Here is a 20461-nt window from a genome sequence, read left to right as displayed (position 1 = left end):
AAATATCAATTATTAGTTTTCTCATATTGATATATTTTATAATTTTTTATAAATTAGTAAATTTTATAAAAATTTAGAGATATTTTATTTTTTTTAATTAATAAATTTTTTATAAATATTTTTTAATATCGTGTTGAGAATAACTTCCGAAGTGTAGGATGGCTAAAGGCGTTAAGCGTTGTAACGAATCATGGCCACAGTTTTGGAACAAATTATAAAGTGCATTTGGTAATACTAAAAACTAATTTAATGGATTCTCTCAAAGAAAGTGAACTTTAAATTTTAAAGTATAGGACTTAACATGAATCCGAGTGAATGGGCACATGCAATAAATGTTTCTCTAAATTAAAATTATATGTTTAAAAATAGAAAATTATTTTTTTTTATTTTTATAAAATTAATCTCTAGATGTGATTAACATGTAAATTAAACATAAATCAGAATAAGAGCGATTTTTAATCTGATTTCAAATAACCATAAATTTTGAATTGAAATTAGCGGTTCTATGTGCAAAATGGCTAGCTATGGTATGTATTCTTAAAAAAAAACAGCATTAAATAAAAATGAAAAAAAAAATTCATTGTCATGGTAATTCATTGTTTTGTTTCCACTATTTTGTAGCTATGTAGGCTAATTAAACAAGGTCTTTACATAAACATAAAGAAGAGAAAAGGCGTGCAGAAATCATTGGTTAAAGTAAGTGAAAAAAAAAATATACATAAAAGAGGAAATATTCATTCATTGGTTTCAAAAACTTTAGGAGAAGGTGTGAAACATTTTGCTTTACAAAGCAGAAGCAATAAGCGAAGAAAATCAAGAAAAGTTGCCACTCCAAAAACACAACATGATTGCCATGCACTAATATCTCCACTTAAAAAAAGGGCATATATGGTTGCTTTATGTATGATACCCATGTGACTTGCTTTCATTATGTCCCATTCTCCAAACTCAATTTTTTTTAATTCGGTGCCCTTTTTTGCCTTTTGGGTTCAATACCCTTTTGATTAGACCAAACTTAACATCAAAGATTTAATAATTAACCCTACTTTCACATTGCTTGCTTATATGATAATACCAAATTAAGACACCATCTCTCTCAAAAAAGCTTTAAAAGACTCCTCCATTTACTAGTATGATTACAACTTCTTGGCATGAGTTGGTGTACTTAGTAGATTAAGTGTGAATATTACTCTTTGTTTTAAATGATGAGAAGCCAGAAGGGTGTCAAATAAATTTCCCAGAAAAGCACAACCTTAGTTAAGTCTTGATAAAGCAAAAGGATTCTCTCTCTCTCTTTTTTACTCAATGGTTAAATAGCCTGTCAGACCTTGAGGTTATTTTCCTTTGGTTTCCTTGTTTCAAGTCATTGGTATCAAGGAGAAGGAAAATGCCAAGGCATTTTTATAACAATCTTCCCCTTGCAGCTTTTTTTTAAGTCTGTTAACTTATTGGTTGATTTATGTATTGTTTTTTTTATATATATGTTATTTGATAACTCATCCTTTAGTCAACTCAGTCCTACGTGGGGTTGGGCGAGACATTTGAGCTTTTCCATTTGTTTGAATTGAGATGTAGAGACCCACATAGAATATAAAACATTGTAATGAAACAAAAGATAGATTCAGTCCAGTATACATATATATCTATATATATCATTGGTACAATATTTGTTTTTGCTCCATATCCAACCGGCGAAAAAGAATCCGGAAACTGATAATAAAAGAATACCAAAAAAGAAATGCATACAATATTACAATGACAAGAAATTATTTGAGGAAAAAAATGAAAAAACAAAATGTAAATTCAACAATATATTCTTTTCTTCTTTGAACAAACAAAACCGGATTCTACTTCGCCGGAGTACACAAACTTTTGTATCTTTCTTCATCTCTGCAGGTTCAACTCATTCCAATTCCTCTTGGTCCTCTGCAGGACATTGGATCAGCTCTAAAATATTGATCACTTCTTCCATGTCTGGCCTGTTTGATGGCACTTGAGATGCACATACTAGTCCGAGTTTTATAACTGGAATCGCCTCATCTGCAGGAAATTTTCCTCCAAGCCTTCCATCAATGCAATCCTCCATCCTGCCATCCTCCAGAGCTCCCCTCACCATGTCACAGAGCACCACCACATCATCCTCCATATATTCCACTGGTCTCTTACCTGTCACCACCTCCAAAACTAAGATACCAAACCCATAAACATCACATTTCTCAGTTATCTTCACAGTTCGACAAGCAAACTCAGGAGCCATGTAGCCTAATGCACTCTGGATTTTGCTGCTTAGGATACAATGGTCTAGCATTGGTAACAGCCTTGCCAGGCCAAAGTCTCCAACCTTTGGCTCACCAGATTCATCTATCAGAATGTTGGTTGATTTTAGATTGTAGTGAATTATGTTCATACGATGCAAATGGGCCAAACCTTTTGCCATCCCCAGAATTATGTTGAACCTTTGTCGCCAAGACAGGCAATTTTTGCTGTTTCCATCATGGAGATGCTTATACAAACTCCCGCTGGATATGTATTCATAAATAAGAAGCTGCAAGGATGAAGTCCAGTAGTAACCTTCTAGTGCCACGACATTATGGTGCCTGATCTTCCCAAGTCTCTTCACTTCCCTCTCAAAATCATCTTGGGACTTGATCAAGCTCGAAACTGTAAGCTTCTTTATGGCGACTGAACGCCCATCCCTAAGTATTGTTCGATAAACAACACCAAAACCACCACGACCAAGTTCACAGTCCTTGTTGAGTAATGCATGGGCACCAGCAACAAAATCAGTGTCCCCTGAAAACATTACAAGCTTGCCATAGTTTGGGTCATTAGTTGGGGAACAACTGAAATCTTCCCCACCAGATAAAGTGAGTGCAACAGCAGTTCGCGCCATGGAAGATCGTACATGGATGTTGAGGAGAGACACAGCTACAACACCAAGGGCAATGAAAGCAGCTGCACCAATAGCAATGAGGGCAGAGATGCTGAGTGCAATTTTTTGATGATTGTGGATTAATGAGGAGCCATTGGAGGAGGCAGAAGAGTTGGGGTTCAGAACAATGGGCTTTGGATGGACAGAAGGACAGGAGCGATTGACAATAGAACCACATAGAGATGGATTACCAGAGACAGCTGAAGGGGAAATGGTGTTGAAGAAACCCCCAACTGGTAGCTCACCTTGTAGGTTGTTATGGGAAACATTAAAGGACAAAAGGTAGGAAAGATTTGTCAGCTCTTTTGGCAAGCTTCCAGAAAGGTTGTTGAAAGATAAGTCCACATATTGGAGGTTGCTTATGTTTGCAATGGCTGCAGGCACAGGACCGGTGAGGTTGTTCTGAGATAGAATTCTGAACAATTCAAGAAAAAAAAAAGCAGAAAAAGATAATTTGTTAGGGTGGTCCCTGAAGTGAGGATTGGGATTAAAATCAATATAATATTATTGATCCATAAAGAGCTCCTGATTTTCTAAAGACACATTCCTCCACTACTCTCTTCTAACTTTTTAACCATTTAGTTACATTTATGAAATACAATTCAAAATAAACATTTTAAATTGTCTCAAATTGTTGAACTACATTTTTTAAAATTCAATATTCATTCCAAATGCAATAAGAAGGAATACCAATTGTACAATAAAAAATGAATAAATAAGTCACAACAAGCCAGCAAGTGTTCAAATCAGCTTAGAGCATATATGAACTTGTGCAATTCAGCAGTTTCATATAACAATTTAAGAATATGTAAACAATCCCAGGCATATAACTATTTCCAGTCAACGGCTCACGTATACATGCTATTGCCACATGATTATTACTTGAAAAGAAATAAGGAAATTGTTCAGAACAATTTATTAAACACAAAACAGCACTAGAAAGAATGAGTGAAACAGAAATTTTAGGAAGCAAAACTCGCGGGAGACTTACAAAGATGTTAGAGACGAGCAGTTCTTTATTTGAGTTGGAATACTCCCAGTTAGACGGTTCTTTTCCAGCCTTAGTTCCACAAGTGAAACAGCTCCACCAATTTCAGATGGAATTCTTCCATTTAGCTTATTATCACTCAAATCAAGAACTTGAGTCCTCTTCAATTCTCCTATACTTGATGGGATAGAACCAAAGAGTCGGTTTCTGGATATATTCAAGACCAGCAAACTGCTAACAACCCCAATATCAGATGGAATTTCACCAGATAACACATTTGAAGATAGGTCCAAGACCTTAAGACCTTGAAGAGAGCTTACCAAAGACGTAACTGAAAGCGAGACAATTTTGAGGCCCGTCTTGAAAATCCATGGAGAAAGAAGTCCTGTCAATCGATTCTGGCTAACATCTATAACCAAAAGGTTAAGGCCATTTGTCATCGACTGTGGCAACCCTCCTGTAAGATGGTTCCTGGACAGGTTTAATTCCTTTAGCATACTAAGATTTCCTATAGAAGTTGGAATCCGACCCATGAATTCATTGGCAGAAAGATCTAAACTCTCCAGATTTGTTAATTCGCCAATCCAACCAGGAACTTCTCCTGTAAATGAATTTCCTCGCAATCTAAGAGAAGTGCACGACCTAAGTCTCCGCAGTGACTCTGGAAGGATGTCAGACAGAGAATTCTCACTAAAATCCAGAGCTTTCAAAAGCAAACAACCTCCAATATCCACTGGAAGCTGTCCAGTGAATCTGTTCTTCTGCAGATTAATGGTTGTCAAATCAGCCAAATTTGCGATTCCTTCGGGAATCTCTCCCTCCAGCAAATTATCAGATAAATCAAGGGATTCAAGCCCCCTCAAAAACCATAATCCAGATGGCAATTCGCCCGAAAGCTGGTTCGATGAGAAATTAACTGCTGCCAATGACGTGCACCAGCTCAGAGATTCAGGAATCTGCCCAGTAAGGTTATTATTAGCAAATGAAACTGATCGCAAGGATCCACATTGCTTAAAAAATCCATCAGGGATCAATCCTGAGAGGTTGTTCCGACTCAAGTCGACTACTTGTAAAACCCCAAGCTGAGTGAGATCAGGGTTTATAGTGCCAGTAAAATTGTTGTTTGATAGTGACAAAATCTGCAAAAACTGAAGGCGCAGAAGGCCACGGCCAATGTGCCCAGAAAGAGAGAAACCATCGAGAACCAGTTCGGTAACCCGCTGGGTTTTAGGGTCGCACTTGACACCGACCCAGTTGCAGGGATTCTCATCATCTTCATTCCATGACGCGAGTTTAGACTCTGGGTCTTGAAGACCGGCCTTGAAGACTATCAACCCAAGAACATCATCGTTGAATGTTGAGTCCAAAGAATGTACAACAACAGGAACTAAAAGAAGAAAAAAGCAGATGTCGAATAGCATCTTCGATGTCTATTTCAAAATTATCCAAATAAATGCTCTGTCAACAATGCAAGACCTCCATGAAGGAATTCAAATAAGCGTATATAACACTTGGAGTAGAAACACCGTAGCCATGGGATAAAAATGCAAAGCTATTTGGGCAACCCATGATGGCAAAAAACGCTTGCTCTGTGAAACGAATTGCAACAAAGGAAAAGGAAGCTTCACATGCAAATTGATATGGAGGTTACAACTAAAAGAGGTATTAATTTTTATTTTTGTACTTTTTAATTTGTGGGATAAACAAGAGAAAGCAGAAAGTTTGTATCCGTACAAACAAATGCCAAAAGCTGAAGATTGTGGAGCACTGAAGCTGCTGCAGTAGCAGCCAGGGAAGAAGATGACACAAAGTGATTTTTTTTTCCCTTTAAATAAAAGATAGAAAAAATAATAAATGATTGCAGATCAAACTTCTAGCAGGCCCAACAACCCCGAGAGAGAGATATTCGAAAAGACAATGCCTTAGCTGTTTTGGAACAAAGGAAGAAAACAAACAAAATCCACAGGAAACCCACTTCCCTCTTTGAACTGTTTGTTTGTTTCAGTTTCTTTTTCTTAGCTTTCGTAAAAAGAAGAACAAGATAGAAATACTCACTGATACTACAGAAATCCTTGATCTCCAATAAAAACAGACACTAATGTGAAAGAAGAGAACCCCCTACAACACCCACCAGGTAGTTCTTACTCTCCTCCTCCTTTTTCAAAATAAAACTGCAAACATAAAAGCTAACGTTCAACCCAGAGACTGCGGGAAGGAATCAAGGCGCAGGGATCGCCGGAAAAGCAGCGGGAGAAGCGGGAGGGAGAGAATTTAGATATTGGGAACCCTCGGGAAGCATTAATGATGGAGTCAGAGATGAGAAGAATAATAAAAGTGGATATGTGGGAATGGAGTAGCAGCAGAAGCTGCAGTAAGAGCAGTGGGCGAGAGAGAGGGAAGATATAAAGAGTAAAGTGGCAGAGCCAGCCATAATTTAAAACCTTTCTTAAACGGCGATGCAGAGGACAGCACTTGGACTCTTTTTTTTTTATTTATTTATTTTTATTACTACTGTCTTGGTCAAACAAGAATCCTATGTATGGTCCACGTGGCATTTCCTTTACGTATTTTTTTCCTTAGTTACTGTCTACGTATAAACTTTACAATAATTTACTCTACAATTTTAAATCACATGCATATTAATATTTTTATAAATGAGCCAACTTTATCAAATATACTGACTTGAAATTTCAAGTACTCTCTTTTTTTTTTTTTTCCTTTATTTTCTATAAAATAATAATAATACTTATTTAATTCATGTTACTATACAATTTACCACTTTAATAGATAAATAAAATTACTACAGTTTGTGAAAATAATAATGGTGATATATACATTCAGCTTTGTAGAAAATAATATTTTAGTCACATAATTATAAAAATTAATTTTTTAATGAAAAATTAAAATTAAATTCTATTTATATCATATCATGAAGATATAATTGCTTTTTAAATAATTTTAATGAGTATTTATATAATAACAATTAAACTGGTGTATTGAGCTAATGTTGAGTAGCTAATCTAAATACAATAAACATTATTATTTAATACTTGAATTATATTCTCAAAATTCTGATATAAAATAAATATCCGATCATTTCTTTGTTTTGGCAATCATGCCATTTTGCCTTCAAAGCTACGGTGTTTTAACATTATTATTATTATTATTATTACTAATTTAATTCACCTTTGGGTTATCTCATGGAGCAATCCTCCTCAATACGAATTGGCAGCCCCCTCTTCCAAATAAATATTTAAATTTTTTTAGCTTATCAGTAAATAAATAAAAGGCCAATATTTTACAAGTTTAATAGAAAAAGCATACGAATTTTACCCATCTTTTTTTAATTAGGTCGAGAATCATGATTACTAATTAATAATTATGAATTGAAGTAAGAAACAACAACTCATATTACCAAACTGGAAACTCTTCATTACATTTACCAACGGATGAAACGACATGTCGACCACGCATAAATAAACATATAAGAAAATAGCATTATTGTTGAGGTGGAAGTTGTTGGGCTTGCCCCAAATGAGACGAGACGAGCTGCAATCCCCTACAAGACCAGGCAATTTTCAATCAACGCTTGGGCTGCTGAACAATAAAAAACCAAACCCAATTGATCAGCAAAACAGCAGGCCCAGAGCTTAAGATTTTAGCTATAAAGCTTGGTCCTTTCCTTTCAGGCCGTCTAACAAGTTGGGGTTTGTTTGAATTTCATTAAATCGTAAACTTAAAATTAAATTATAATATTTTTTTTGCCAATAATTGAAGTCAATCTTTTCGTTCGAAATAGTTTTGAATGGAAACGAATCCGAAGAATTTCCCAAATGCTTTATTGGTTACGTGTCAGTGTCGCCAAAGCATTTCTAGTTTCCTCCCCCACTTCACTCTCTCTTCTCGTGCGCTTCGCCCTGCATCGCTTCTGTCTACATTCCAAAGCTCTCTCTTTCCATCTCCCTCGTCACCTTTCTTTCTGGAAGGACAAACACAATGAGCGTTGCGGTGGAATTGCTGGCTATTCGAAACTTCAACTGTTCACAGTTAAGGAGCGTTTCCTCGTCTTCTTCCAAGTCCTTGTGTCCTTCTTCTTCTCTAAAGCTCCAGCCTTTGCTTAAATCCAGGGGTTACACTGTTTCGAATGACGCTTCTGCTGTTTTTGCTCCTAAAGGCCTTGGGATTGGGATTGGGATTGGTTTTCCTTATCTCAATGGAGGGAATCCCTTGAACCGATCGATCGTGCCATTTGCTGCCTCTCACGAACATTCGGTATGCTCTTACTTATCTTAGTGGGTGTTTTTCTTTTTATGGGTTCCGGTGAAATTGCATTGGCCAATTTAAAAATTCATTTAGTTCATCAAAGTCTGTTGGGGGAAGGGGACTGTTTTGCTTTGCACGAGATTGTGTGTGGAAGTGACATTCTTGCATAATGAACTTGTTATTTAACTCTATGAATAAGCTTCGGGTTTTCAAATTTTATGTGGGCTATGTTAAAGGATTTTTATGTTTTGAATTAAATTTTTAGAAGCATTTAGAAATCGAAGTGGAGAAAGAGAACAGCGGTGATGAATTGGGAGCTGAAGAATCACAAGAAGCTTGGAAAGAGACTTTGGCTTCTTTCAAAGAACAAGCCTTGAAGATGCAAACTGTGTCTCAAGAAGCATACGATATATACTCAAAGAAAGCAATGGTTATTTTGAAAGAAACATCGGAGCAGTTAAAAGTTAAAGCAGACAAGGCTAAAGGTGATCTGGCCGTGCTAGCAAAGGAGATGTCTGAAGAGAGTAAAGAATTCCTTTCAGTAGCTGCTCAGAATTCCCCTGAAACAGTGAAGGAGGTTGTGGAAACGTTTGCTTCCTCCACTGATAATCTGAATGATTTTTCTCAAATTCGTGACTTCCATCTTGGAATACCTTATGGTATGAATAGCACACACTGATATCTAATTACACTGGTCTTGCTAGTTGCTAAATTAGTGATTACACAGTTTTGAGGAATTAGAAGTCACTAGCCCCAACTGGTTGAGTTTCAAAGACATATCCAAGCTCTTCAGTTTAGATGCTGCTCATCAGATAACATTAAGATGAAAGAAATATATGATTCTATGAATTTTTTACCCCTTAAATGGGTTCAATATTTTTCATGGGTTGCTTTTGCTCTGCAGGTTTGCTTCTTTCTGTTGGTGGCTTTCTTTCCTTCATGTTGACTGGCAGCGTTTCTGCTCTTAGGTTTGGGATTATTCTTGGTGGTGCTCTTTTGGCCTTAAGCATATCGAGTTTGAAATCATATGAAAAAGGACAACCGTGTACATCAGTTGTGAAAGGACAGGCAGGTCAGACGATGGTTTGTTTCCATTGTAAAACTTAAAACAAGAAAAATGTTTGTGCTATTATATATATTTTTGACGACTGGCTTTCAGCTTGGATTTGCTGGTTATTTTTCTTCAGCAGTTATATTGCTATCATGTTATAAGGTTCTGAATAACGTTGCATTTTCTATTTGATTATATGTGGCTTGAAGCACATCTGAAATTTCCCACGAATGCTTAGAATGATCCTCAAAATAGAATTAGGTGCGTAGGTCTCTTACATCTTCCTAAAACAGGGCATTTTGCTTCCACTCATGAATAAAACAATTTGTTTATGCATAGTTGCAGTAAACATCACATAGTTAGCTCTTTCCATATCGGGCTTTAGGTCTGTGTCATTGTGTGTTTGTTCACATTGTTTCTGCTGTTATGGAGGTGGGCAATTCTATTTTTCTCTTTTCTGTTCATCTTCTTCACTCCTATCTCCTTTGTGCATATGAACAATAGTTATGTTTAGGTTTATCACATGATCACTAGAATATGTGGATTACCATCTACAGTTAGGCACTTGTATGCTTGGCTCTGAGTGACTATTGTTGCTTTCTAGCTTCAACTAAATTGAAGCTGGGATGAATATTATATTTTTATTTGTTTGCAGTGTATCTCATGTATTTTATTTCTTCTATGATATATTTTGACTCAAAGTTTTCTTACTGTTTTCTTTTGCCCACAGGAATAGCAGCTATAATCTTTCTTAGGGAGATAAGGTTGCTGTCTCAGGTAACACTTCTTCATAATTGATTCTAATACTCTAGTCTCCTTTGGTACTTCAAGTATCCGAGGCACACTACAACACTTCTTTTAACTTTCGTTTCTTGCTTTCTTGGCAGAGAGCTTCCATTTTGACCTTTTTCTCAACCGTCATCAGGTCCATAACATACTCATGTTTCTTTTGCATTCCCGTTACTGTCTTCAAACAGCACATTTCTTTCTTGGTATTTGGATTGCTGATTGAAAGTTTGGCTTATGCCTTGTTGAAGTAGGATTTTCAAATGGCCCTAGGCACAAGCTGGAACTGCCAGTTCAGTGGGCTTTCGAACTAGTTGGTTCAAAACCATTTCAAAATGGTTTCGTTTGAGTCCCTGTTCAAAAATTTTTAAAACTACAATGCTATAGATATTCTATAGATTAATATAAATCTATAAGATATAGGTTTCATTTATCTAGTTTCTATAATAAATATATTTAAGGCAACATATATAATGTTTTTAAAAGGAAAACATATAATTTACGAATTGGGCCATTTCTGATTCTAACCGGCACTTTGAACTAGCTGGTTCTAGTCCTTGTTCAACAGTTCTGTTCCAGTTCATGAACAAGAAACCATTGACTGTTTCCAGTCCGTTTCATAGTTTGAACTGGATTGCAGCCAGGTCTATTTTTTCAAGTATGACAGTAGCTATTACCAAGTCTGGTTATAAAAGTAAGGACTAAAGATGCAGGAGTTTATAGATGAGAGGGATAAGAGCTATAAGTAATACAATTTGCGGTCCAAATCCAACTTAAAGTTGAGGAATTGTCTTTGTGATGGATGTTCTATTTGCTAAATTCATAATCAATAAATTTTAGCTTATTCAGAGTGTTGCATGAATGTGCATGCGACATGTGTATATTCACTAAATAGCTAATTGCAATAACGTGTCAACAGTGGCTGCTTGGTATAGAATACGTGAGTTTGTATGTTTGAAGATTTGCTTTGCTTTGCTTTGCAGTGGCGCAATGGTTGCATTCTTTCTATATAAAATCACAGTGAATGGTAAGCAGCAGGAAGGATCAGACATGGAACAAGAAGCTGAAAATTGATGTGTTTGTTCCAGGTTAGTTGGATTTACATGTAAGCTTTTTATCACAAAATGATAACAAATAACTGCAAGTAAAGGAAAAAAGAAAGCTTTCTCTTCTCTCTATTCCTGTATGAGGAAGGTAAGAATTGTGGAACTAGCATAAACTAACATAGTGTGTTAACTTGTTGCAGATGAAAGGCAAGTGGATTGTGTTGTTATGTGTAAAGAAGAGAGTGAAGTTTGAGGGGAGAATGAGTTTTGTGGAGCCTTAGGGTACAGGTGAGAAGGAATAATGTGATGGATATCTTATCCTCATGTGGGCCTAAAATTGATAGTGTTTTCGGCCTTATATACTTATTTTCTTCAAGGAGTTTTTGGTGTGGATTCATCTCCCTATAGTTTTTAATATTTTTTTTCAAGAAAAAGAATTACAGTTATGATACCGTATGAGTTTTCCATGAACTAAATAAGATTTTGCTACCTCAGAATTAAAAAACTGGAATAATAATAATGAGAATTTCGTTTCCCATCACCTATTCTAGTGTAATTTTCGTCGTTGATATAATCGATTAGTTAAAAGCTGTTTTCTTTAACCACTACCAGCAACAAAGTTGACAGCATTAGTTAACGTCCATTCAAGAAAATAAATTTTTTCGTACAATTTAAAAAAAAAAAAAAAGCATTATCTTGACGAAAAAGAGAAATGTTTTGCTTTGACACCTTATTTTTCAAAACTTATGAAAAATATATTTTAAAAGCCTTTCACGAACAAAATATATTTCAAAATTTTTTAATGGTGTATGATAAAATAAAATAAAAATTATATTTCACCTGCTTTTCCAAACTGAAAAACCTAAAGATATTAGGGCACAGAGAAAAAAAAAATTGAAGTTACGGAACGAAAAATAATAGATGGCATCATATATGAAGTGGAAAAATCAGCCAAAATCCTGAACCATTAATCTCGTAAAAATCCCATGGAAAATGTACAGTGGTCCTGGAATAAAACTACAAGTATGAGATGAGAGGCATAGCAATGGCATTTGGCATGATAGAACATTGACTCGACTTATACAAAGTTATGATCACCGATTAAATAAGCACCTCAGTGGCTATTTTCCTCCATCAGACTCAGATTCAGATGTCGCCGCGGGGAGCGTGGTGTACAGGAATATCTCCTTGATTATCCAAGGGCATGTACTGTGCCATGATAGCCCGTATCTCTGAATCCATGTATCTCTGCACCCAAAAGGTCCACCACCATTCCAAATGAAATTCAATATTAACACTATTCAGTTCAAAAATAAAAGATCAACTCAGCTGAATTTATATATATATATATATACATATATACATATAATAAAAAGGAACTGCATAACAGATATCACAGTAAATAGCCGTAGCACATTTAAGATCCTATAAATTCAATCTGAGTTGGTTGTCTGAAACTGGAGTAAAAGAATCCTTCAAAAAGGATCCAGTGCTGCCCTCAAATCTATTCACTCACAGTTACATACTTAATGACACTGCAGCAAGCAAAACTTCTCATTTGTCTCAACATAAATTGATCCATCAAAAACAAAAAGCATACTTGACCCAATTGGCCTAGACTCTCTCGACCAACTCCCATCTTAACATGTTCCTTAAGAGTTTTCCCACACCCAAAGGGAAAAAGGAGTGCGACTCTGTTTCATCATTTAATGCATTAATTTGATCAAATTGTTGGTACATCATGATCGTCCAGACAGCTGAATAATAAGAAAATTTTCAAAAAGTTGTCAGTGTCATACCCGGATTCTGTACTTGTAAATAGCATATCCAGCAACTCCTGTGGTAGCCAAGCCAAGAATAATAATCCATACAAAGCTCCAGCTGACCTCTGCTTTAGCATCCTTACCTGAATTATTACGATAAAGATTCAGTGTGGCAAACACGAGAACATGCCCTTTTTAGCAATAACCTAGTGATATCAAAGATTCCAGCTGACCAGTAAACAAGGAGTTCTAGCCCCAAGACAACCTAAATTTAGTGCACTTGAGATGAGTTCCACCCAAGATAACCATATTTTCCAATGGCGTACTCAATAAATGTTGTAGTCATGTTATAGATAGTGTTAGGTGTACGAGTCAAAAAATTCCAAAAAGACCAACTGCATTTGCTTAATTTATAGATGATGATCTAATTCCCTACTATTACACATTCATCAAACAAGATAAATAAATAGGTAGCAGAAAAATAAGGAAAGAAGTATTGATAAAATCAAGTTATACAATAATGCAATACATATCCTAATACCATGCACTTACATCAATAGCAACCAAATATAAATATGAAAAACTTCTGCTGACAGCTTCAAGTCAGCAACTCAACATCACACTCCATAAGGGAGGCACAAATACACGAGATTGGCAACTAGTGTCAAGCAAGATTTAGTTGCACAAGTAATACAAACAATCAAGTCTATCAGCTTCTGCAGAATCATTTATCAAACAAGAGTGTTGAAATTGCTCTGACAATACTCACTTATGCATGTGTCATGTTCTTGCATGTACAATAAACCACTACCACAGCTGCAGTCATAACTGCCCCACTTATTTTTACATTTGCACTCAGGGCATTGGCAGGCTGTCTTCTCTTTGCATTCATCCACATCTGAAACACAGACACAAGTCAAAAATCTCAAGGTGAATCAGTATAAAGTTGAAGTCCCATGAAAAAGTGTCTTATCATCTAATATCATTTCACCAACATTTACATGTCATGTGCAGGTACCCTACGTCCTGCTCCTAGATTGCTCCTATTTGTGCTATTCAGAAACTGCAAGGATATTAAAATATGCAGAAAAGGTGATACTGCCTCAGAATATTTAAAGCTTTTTTTTTTTGGTTGAGAAATCTATAGATGAAAAGAGCAGGTCCATCATCTTTCAGAACGAAACCATGTGCATGCGTATGTAACGAAGTTTACAAACCCAAATCTAGAATTTTGTGACTGTTCTGGTACTTGCATGAAAAAAAAAAACGTGTGTAATTTAGATGGGTACTGTGTATAATTTAGATTGGTGCAAAAATTCTCACACCAATGTGTATGATTGTTACAACAGAAGGCGTAGAAACCAAATGAAGGAAAGCTTACCCTCACAGGAGTTGACTCCATCACCCCTGAATCCTGGAGGACACTTGCAACCTTGTGAGTTATCCTCCTAAAAAAAATCAGATAATCTATGAAATGTGAATCACAAGAGTAACGATGTAATAATTAGTTACAAATGATAAGCAAGGGTTGAAAATGAGTACATCAAATTCAAGTTGGACCACTTACAACACAAGCAGAAAAAGTCCTGCCATCTCTGGTTTGCTTCCAGCATCCGCCATTGTTAATTTCACAACGTAAAGCACCTGAAGCTGTTAAATGAAACAAGCAAACCAGAGTGTATGGAGATCAAGCGTACATGGTTCTAAAAAGTATGTAATTGTAGAAGCTTGAAAACTTTCAGAAACACTGAGATCCACCTACTCAAGTTCTAATGAGTTTGAAGGAAGGTTCTAACAAGTTCTATCGTATTAAATTCATATCAGAAAGCAGCTAAAGCCAATAGTTTCATATGTCTTTTGAGAGAGAATATATGCATATATATTCACATGAAAGTGCCGAGCTTATTAGAGTATTTAACTGCCAAAACATATAGATAAAAACTGAAAATCCAATCCACGCCCATAACCATGTGTTTAGTGTAAAAATAATTTTTGCCAGTCTCACACCTTGCGGCTTACGTGATTTCAAGGTTTCATGGGTTTTAAAGTCAAATTTTATTCTTAAAGAAGGTTGCATTTTAAATTGGAACCGGATTAGAAGTATTTACCTTCACAATGGGTATAACCATCACCAACAAACTTCACTCCCCGTACCACAGGACATTCACATACTCTTCCCCGAAAAGTATCCTACATCAAAGGAGGCCCAAACCAAAACAAAAAGATGTTGGAATTAACACATCACACAAGCATAGTAAAGGCAAGAGTTTTGAGATATCATATCTTATACCTTGCATGCAGTAAGGTTAGAAGCCTTGTCCTGCCAGCACCCACCATTGTTCTCCAGACACTCATTGGTTTCTATGTCTACAAATAATCATTCACAATGAAACAATTAAACCCATCTGCACAACAGTCTCCATACAACAAATCAGCTGCACATTTTATACCCACTCTAATAGTTAGTCAATCTTAAACATTTCAAATTGGAAGGTCCCTGATAAGGGAATACACAGCAATATGATATACTGGAAAAAAAATATGGGAGAATCCTATCCCACAGCGAAATAGCTCAATGGGATGGGTATCAAGTGTCAACTCTTTGAGTTTCTAAACACACTACAGAAATAAAACTCAATTGAAAGATCAAAGCCCAAGAGATAATGACCTTCACTTAAACATATGGCTGGCTCTGTGGTCTCTTGGAAACCTGCACAAATAGCCTTAAGAACTGCCCCTTTATCCAACTTGCCTGAAACCAGCAACAAGGACAGATCACAACTCAAATCATGCAAGTAGATAGCTAACCACTTATATATCTGCCACAAACCTCTGTACTGTCTGCTGTTAATGACAAGAGTTGGCAGTATAGTCACATCTCCACGAGATCCTTTTCCAATCTGAAGTCAGAATATCAAATCAAAATATAGAAAAATTAACAGCATACCCAGAAGAAACTTTCACAAGGAAAGCCAATAAATTAAAACAATTATATTTTCTAAGTGTAACCTGGGCATCTTGTTCAGCTTTAAGGACTGGGTTTTCCACATCTGCCTCAGTGTCACCTATACATTTGTCAATCTTCTTGAGGTCAACACCTGAAGTAAAATGTGAAAAACAAACGTTAGATTCTAATCAGAAGCTTGTTCAGTTACAGACTTGCAGCATGCATCAGAAAAACATAAACCGCTTTTCTTATCGGGAAAAATGCAACAAGGCACTGGAAAAAAGGGGAAAATCATGCAATTTTCAGAAATTCCTATAGCACATAAATGCAAATAAGTGGAATTTTTGTTAGCTACCAGCAAGGGAAAATGGTTGAAATTAATGATTAATAATAAGAAATAACGAAGACAAACTAACATGAACAAGGTACCATAATGAGAACAGTATTATGCATGGCCCTATAGCATCGGTAAAATTTCAAAAATTTATCAAATATACAGCGCAGAGAAGCTCAAAGTGGGATCTAAAAAGGATATATATAGTAATGACACGGGCGTGAAAATCTAAATGAAAATGCCACAAAATAATAATGAAATGACAGCAATAACTGGTAGCAACAAAATCAGAGACAATCTTTGGGGAAATGACAAAGTAGTGCCCACTAGACTAAATGAAAATATTGTCACAAATTTACCCACATGATAAATTAACAGCCACAGAATGAAAGTACCAATGACCTACCAAGAGATTTAATGACTTCATCTGCACATTCTTTAGTATATTTCTTGTCTTTCATTGGACAACGAATTGCAAAGTCAGTCACATAATCCCACCAAAGATATGACTTCTCACTTTCATTGGCCACTTTAAAGAAGCAAGCCTGACGTAGATTTTGAACCACAACATCTTTTCCATCATATCCTCTACTAAAGTCTTGCTCAGGATCTGGAGCACAATACCTACCATGGTTTATGCACTGGGATTTGCATTGTTTGCTGAGAACGAATGCCTCTGGGCAATACCATGTTATATAGTGTGGGGTAAATTGAGTGTAACCCTTCAGCTCAAGTATCTGAGCTGCACCTTTGAAGTTCCTGACAAACTCCATCTGACTGTCACACTTTGGCCCACACTCATCATTACTATTTGTCCAGAACTCATATTCAACGCGCTCATCAGGATGTGGAAGAGCCTCTCTCCAATCAAGATTGATGTTAATCATCTCCCCACTAGACAGAGCCTTCTTGATACTGTCTCCCAAGGACTTGCTGATTAAGGCTGATGGAATATTGATCTTTTGCAGATAATCAGCATTAACATTTTCTTCTTCAGGGGTGTCCATTGTAATCAATGGCTCATTCTTGTCATCTGAAACCAGAATAGCTGCTGCTCCACCATTTTGAGCATTCCAGGCCTTCAGGGTGAAGTAACAATCTACAAAGATAATTCAGAATAAGCAGGCAATCAATTATAAAAGACAGTCATGAATCCATATAATGATGAAAGGGCAAAAATTTTGTAATGTTTGGAACTCCCTCCATCCACTTTTCTCCATCATTTAAGATTTTTGCATGGTGATTAAGAAAACAATTAAATCACATAAATTATACATAATGGTTTTGTGCTAAGAAGCTTAATCTTGTTGCTTCTGCTATGTGTGTTGCATCACTGGTGGTTACTTGGGCTAAACCTCCCGGTTTTCTTAAATGTAACAAATATGCAGCTGTGCCATCAAATGGAACTGGGGTTTTATAAGCTTTAAAATTTAAATGACCCGTTTATTTATAACAATGTATCAAGTTTATAAGCAGTTTATAAAAATAAATAAAAAAATAAAAAAAGGGGGAATATAAGCAGCTTATAAGCACAAAAAAATAAGCTGGTCCTATGGCTTTTTATCTTAGTGCTTATATGCACCCCGCTCATAAGCTTATTTGACCAATTAAATTACTATAGTATCCTTATTAAAAATTTAAAATTACAACATATACCCTTATTTAAAAAATAGCTTATGCTCAAATTAACTTATAAGCACTTGATGCTTATAAGCTAAATTTCATAAGTTAAGCCAAACACCCTCTAGGATGGCTGATCTGTAATGAACCAGGCTGTTTTCTGCATGGAGGTATGTGTGATGTTGATGGTAGCTTCTCTCCCTTGCTTGCGGAAGCCTTGGCTGTGCGTGAAGCAATAGTCTGCATCATGTAATTGTGGAAACAAATTCATTGCAGTTGGTATGTTCAGCAAAAGACAATGGCCTTATTTGGGATAAATCGTATAAAACATCCAAGCTCTTATATTCGACATTTCTGCAGTCTCATTAGTGTTTACCAAGAAACTGCGATCATATATGGTCACACTCTTGCTAGAGCCGCTGCTTGCATCTCAGTTTGAGAAGAGTGGAGCTATTGCAACCAACTTTTCTTTTTGATGTATTAGCTCATGATATTCATTAATATAAAGTATCTTTACTTTTCAAAAAAAAAAAAACCTTTATCTCACTTAATTACTTCTATTTCAATAATTCTCTCTCCATTAATCTATCAACAAAAGAGTGGGATAATTACGAGAGAGAAAAGTAAATGATAAGATAGGTTTTAGAAAATTGTAAAAGCAAATATTATATTTAGTAGAGATAAGGGTAAAACTGGAAAAAATTATTAATACTCGTTAATCTTCTCAAAAGGAGAGAGAATTTTAGATAAATCAACTTCCCAAGAGTGATAGATAGAAGTGGACAGAAAGAGTATTTTGCAATGTAGTCCAAGAGAAAAATGAGTATAATAAACTAAGCCATTCTATTCCAATGTTAATGTTGTGCTAATGCTTATATTTCATGCAATCAACGAAAAGGTAAACTGGAAGCTGAATATTACTAACACCTACCAGAACTACTTGATTATGTACACTATTTGCGTCTCTTAATGAAAAGATGCCGCTTATCCTTGCAGAATAAAATAAGAATACTATAAACAAGATGAATTTGTCAATTTAGATTACACGGCCCCTTATCTTTGTCTTTTTCTTTTTTCTCCTACTAATTATTGCTGTCAGAACATTTTCAGGACATTTTTTCTGTTAAAAATTTTCATAGTATCTGAAGAAAATTTTCCTTTTAATATAACCAATACAACTATTAATTTAATGGTATTACAATAGGTAATCATTTATCACGTTTATTACAACACTAAGGCCCCAAAATTTCATCAGCAGTATACCAATGTGAAGGGGAATTTTTTATTTTTCAAAGAAAAAAAAAAGTGCTCAAATTTAAAGTTGAAGAATATTTAGCCACATACATCCTCTTAAAATTGAAAACACACAAGAAAATTTACTAGAATATTTGTTAGAAGAGCAATTGGCTGTCAAGCAGTGTAGCAGTCAACTAAATGGCCACAAAATCATACAAAACCAGTAACACTAACACTAAAGCAAAAATCAAATAAATGATAACTTATAAGCAAAGATGACGTAAAAATAGAAACTACGAATTCCAATAAAGTTAAGACCATCCAAAAGAATCACACTTATCTATCGATATGTATATTTAGGAATCAAAGGTGAAGCACAAACCGTTGAAGACACAAAAGTAAAGAAGCTCACCTCCTCGATCGGCAAGGAGAAAAGTGGGTAACCCTCCAGGCTTCGATTTGAAGGAGATATTCACCTCATCGAATGCCTTGCACGCCTTCTGATTGGCTTTTGGATAAACCACAGTCCCAACTAAAGTCCCTCCGTACTGAGGAACCCCAAAATTCCCAATTGCACATTCATACACCCCCTTCACTGAATCTGGTGAGGTCACTTTCAAGCTGTTCTTCTCAACTACAAACCTACCCAAGCAAGACCCGCAAAGCAAAAGCCACAGACACAATAATAATCCCACCTTTTCCCTCATCGTTACACTATACTAGTTCTAGCTTAAGATCAAATGCAACAGATGGAAAGAAGAAGGGGCCAAGGCTTGATTCAACCCCTCTTCCTCGAAAAACCCTGGTAGTTAAATAATCTATTCTATATATGACTGGAAACTTGTAGATTAAGAAATGAAAAATATAAACAAAGGTGAAAGCGATAAATTCAGCAAACCAAACTCTCCTGTCCGATGAAAGCTCGATAAATTAAAAACCCAGATCAGAAACAGGAAAATTTCGATCAGGAAAATATTTGTGTGGGTTCTAAGTCTCTGGGTCGTGGCAGAATTTTGCTTTTTACTTGTAGGGAGGTGCGGGAATCTAATAAGCTATGGCTTCTTTTGTGGAATATAGGTAAACCAACGAGCCGTCTCCTGGAAAATTAAGTGGGAAAGATTTAAACAGCCTTAATTATTGATTAAGTCCTAATCGTACTTAATAATTAATTAAGGAATTAAGGAGTAATACTATTTTGTTTCCTTAAGCGGATCACGATAATACATAAACGCCAGATCTTGGAGATACTTTAGTTAAGATGTAATTTTCACGGCTCAGATTGCATCGTATAATATGTGGGACCCAGGATTAGAGATACCTTCTGCATGAAAACCACGTGTTCTTCATTTAAGTGGTAATAGATAAGGACCTGTGATGGGCTTTTTCATCACTGGCCCATAAAAAAATAGGTATATTCATTAAAATATAAATAACAAAAAGTAAAATGACCTTGATGATTATCTTCTTTTTTTATTTATTTATTATACATTATTAT

The 20461-nt window shown here is 35.7% G+C and overlaps 3 protein-coding genes across 5 annotated transcripts; 1 reads left to right on the top strand and 2 right to left on the bottom strand.

Moving 5' to 3' along the window:
- Positions 1–1616: 1616 nt before the first annotated feature.
- On the bottom strand, positions 1617–6491 carry LOC110621700 (leucine-rich repeat receptor-like protein kinase PXC2). The gene is made up of 2 exons (XM_021765987.2): positions 3924–6491; positions 1617–3347 (listed from the first exon to the last, which is right to left on the bottom strand). The coding sequence occupies exons 1-2, from the start codon at positions 5339–5341 to the stop codon at positions 1904–1906; spliced, it is 2862 nt and encodes a 953-aa protein (XP_021621679.1). The 5' UTR covers positions 5342–6491; the 3' UTR covers positions 1617–1903.
- A 1285-nt stretch (positions 6492–7776) lies between these two features.
- Positions 7777–11467, top strand: LOC110621710 (protein FATTY ACID EXPORT 3, chloroplastic). Of its 3 annotated transcripts, none has more exons than XM_021765997.2 (7): positions 7777–8192; positions 8452–8842; positions 9088–9255; positions 9965–10011; positions 10122–10159; positions 11004–11108; positions 11267–11467. In XM_021765997.2, exons 1-6 carry the CDS (start codon positions 7917–7919, stop codon positions 11092–11094), a joined length of 1011 nt encoding a protein of 336 aa, XP_021621689.1. In that variant the 5' UTR covers positions 7777–7916; the 3' UTR covers positions 11095–11108; positions 11267–11467. The 3 variants fall into 3 exon arrangements, 2 of the variants coding, with proteins under 2 accessions (XP_021621689.1, XP_021621688.1); XM_021765996.2 differs by having other exon boundaries at positions 7781–8192; positions 8449–8842; XR_006351612.1 differs by lacking the exon at positions 10122–10159 and having other exon boundaries at positions 7780–8192; positions 8449–8842.
- A 533-nt stretch (positions 11468–12000) lies between these two features.
- LOC110621709 (vacuolar-sorting receptor 1) lies at positions 12001–20073 on the bottom strand. Its single transcript, XM_021765995.2, has 12 exons — positions 19379–20073; positions 16517–17209; positions 15839–15927; positions 15660–15729; positions 15498–15581; positions 15120–15196; positions 14938–15019; positions 14397–14479; positions 14211–14277; positions 13599–13727; positions 12866–12972; positions 12001–12314 (listed from the first exon to the last, which is right to left on the bottom strand). The coding sequence occupies exons 1-12, from the start codon at positions 19671–19673 to the stop codon at positions 12213–12215; spliced, it is 1878 nt and encodes a 625-aa protein (XP_021621687.1). The 5' UTR covers positions 19674–20073; the 3' UTR covers positions 12001–12212.
- Positions 20074–20461: the final 388 nt, after the last annotated feature.

The sequence above is a fragment of the Manihot esculenta genome, chromosome 8, assembly GCF_001659605.2.
Source record: "Manihot esculenta cultivar AM560-2 chromosome 8, M.esculenta_v8, whole genome shotgun sequence".
In the NCBI taxonomy this organism is placed as follows: Eukaryota; Viridiplantae; Streptophyta; class Magnoliopsida; order Malpighiales; family Euphorbiaceae; genus Manihot; species Manihot esculenta.
The sequence above is the reverse complement of the archived record's forward strand: the minus strand, read 5'-3'. Positions and strand labels throughout refer to the sequence as shown.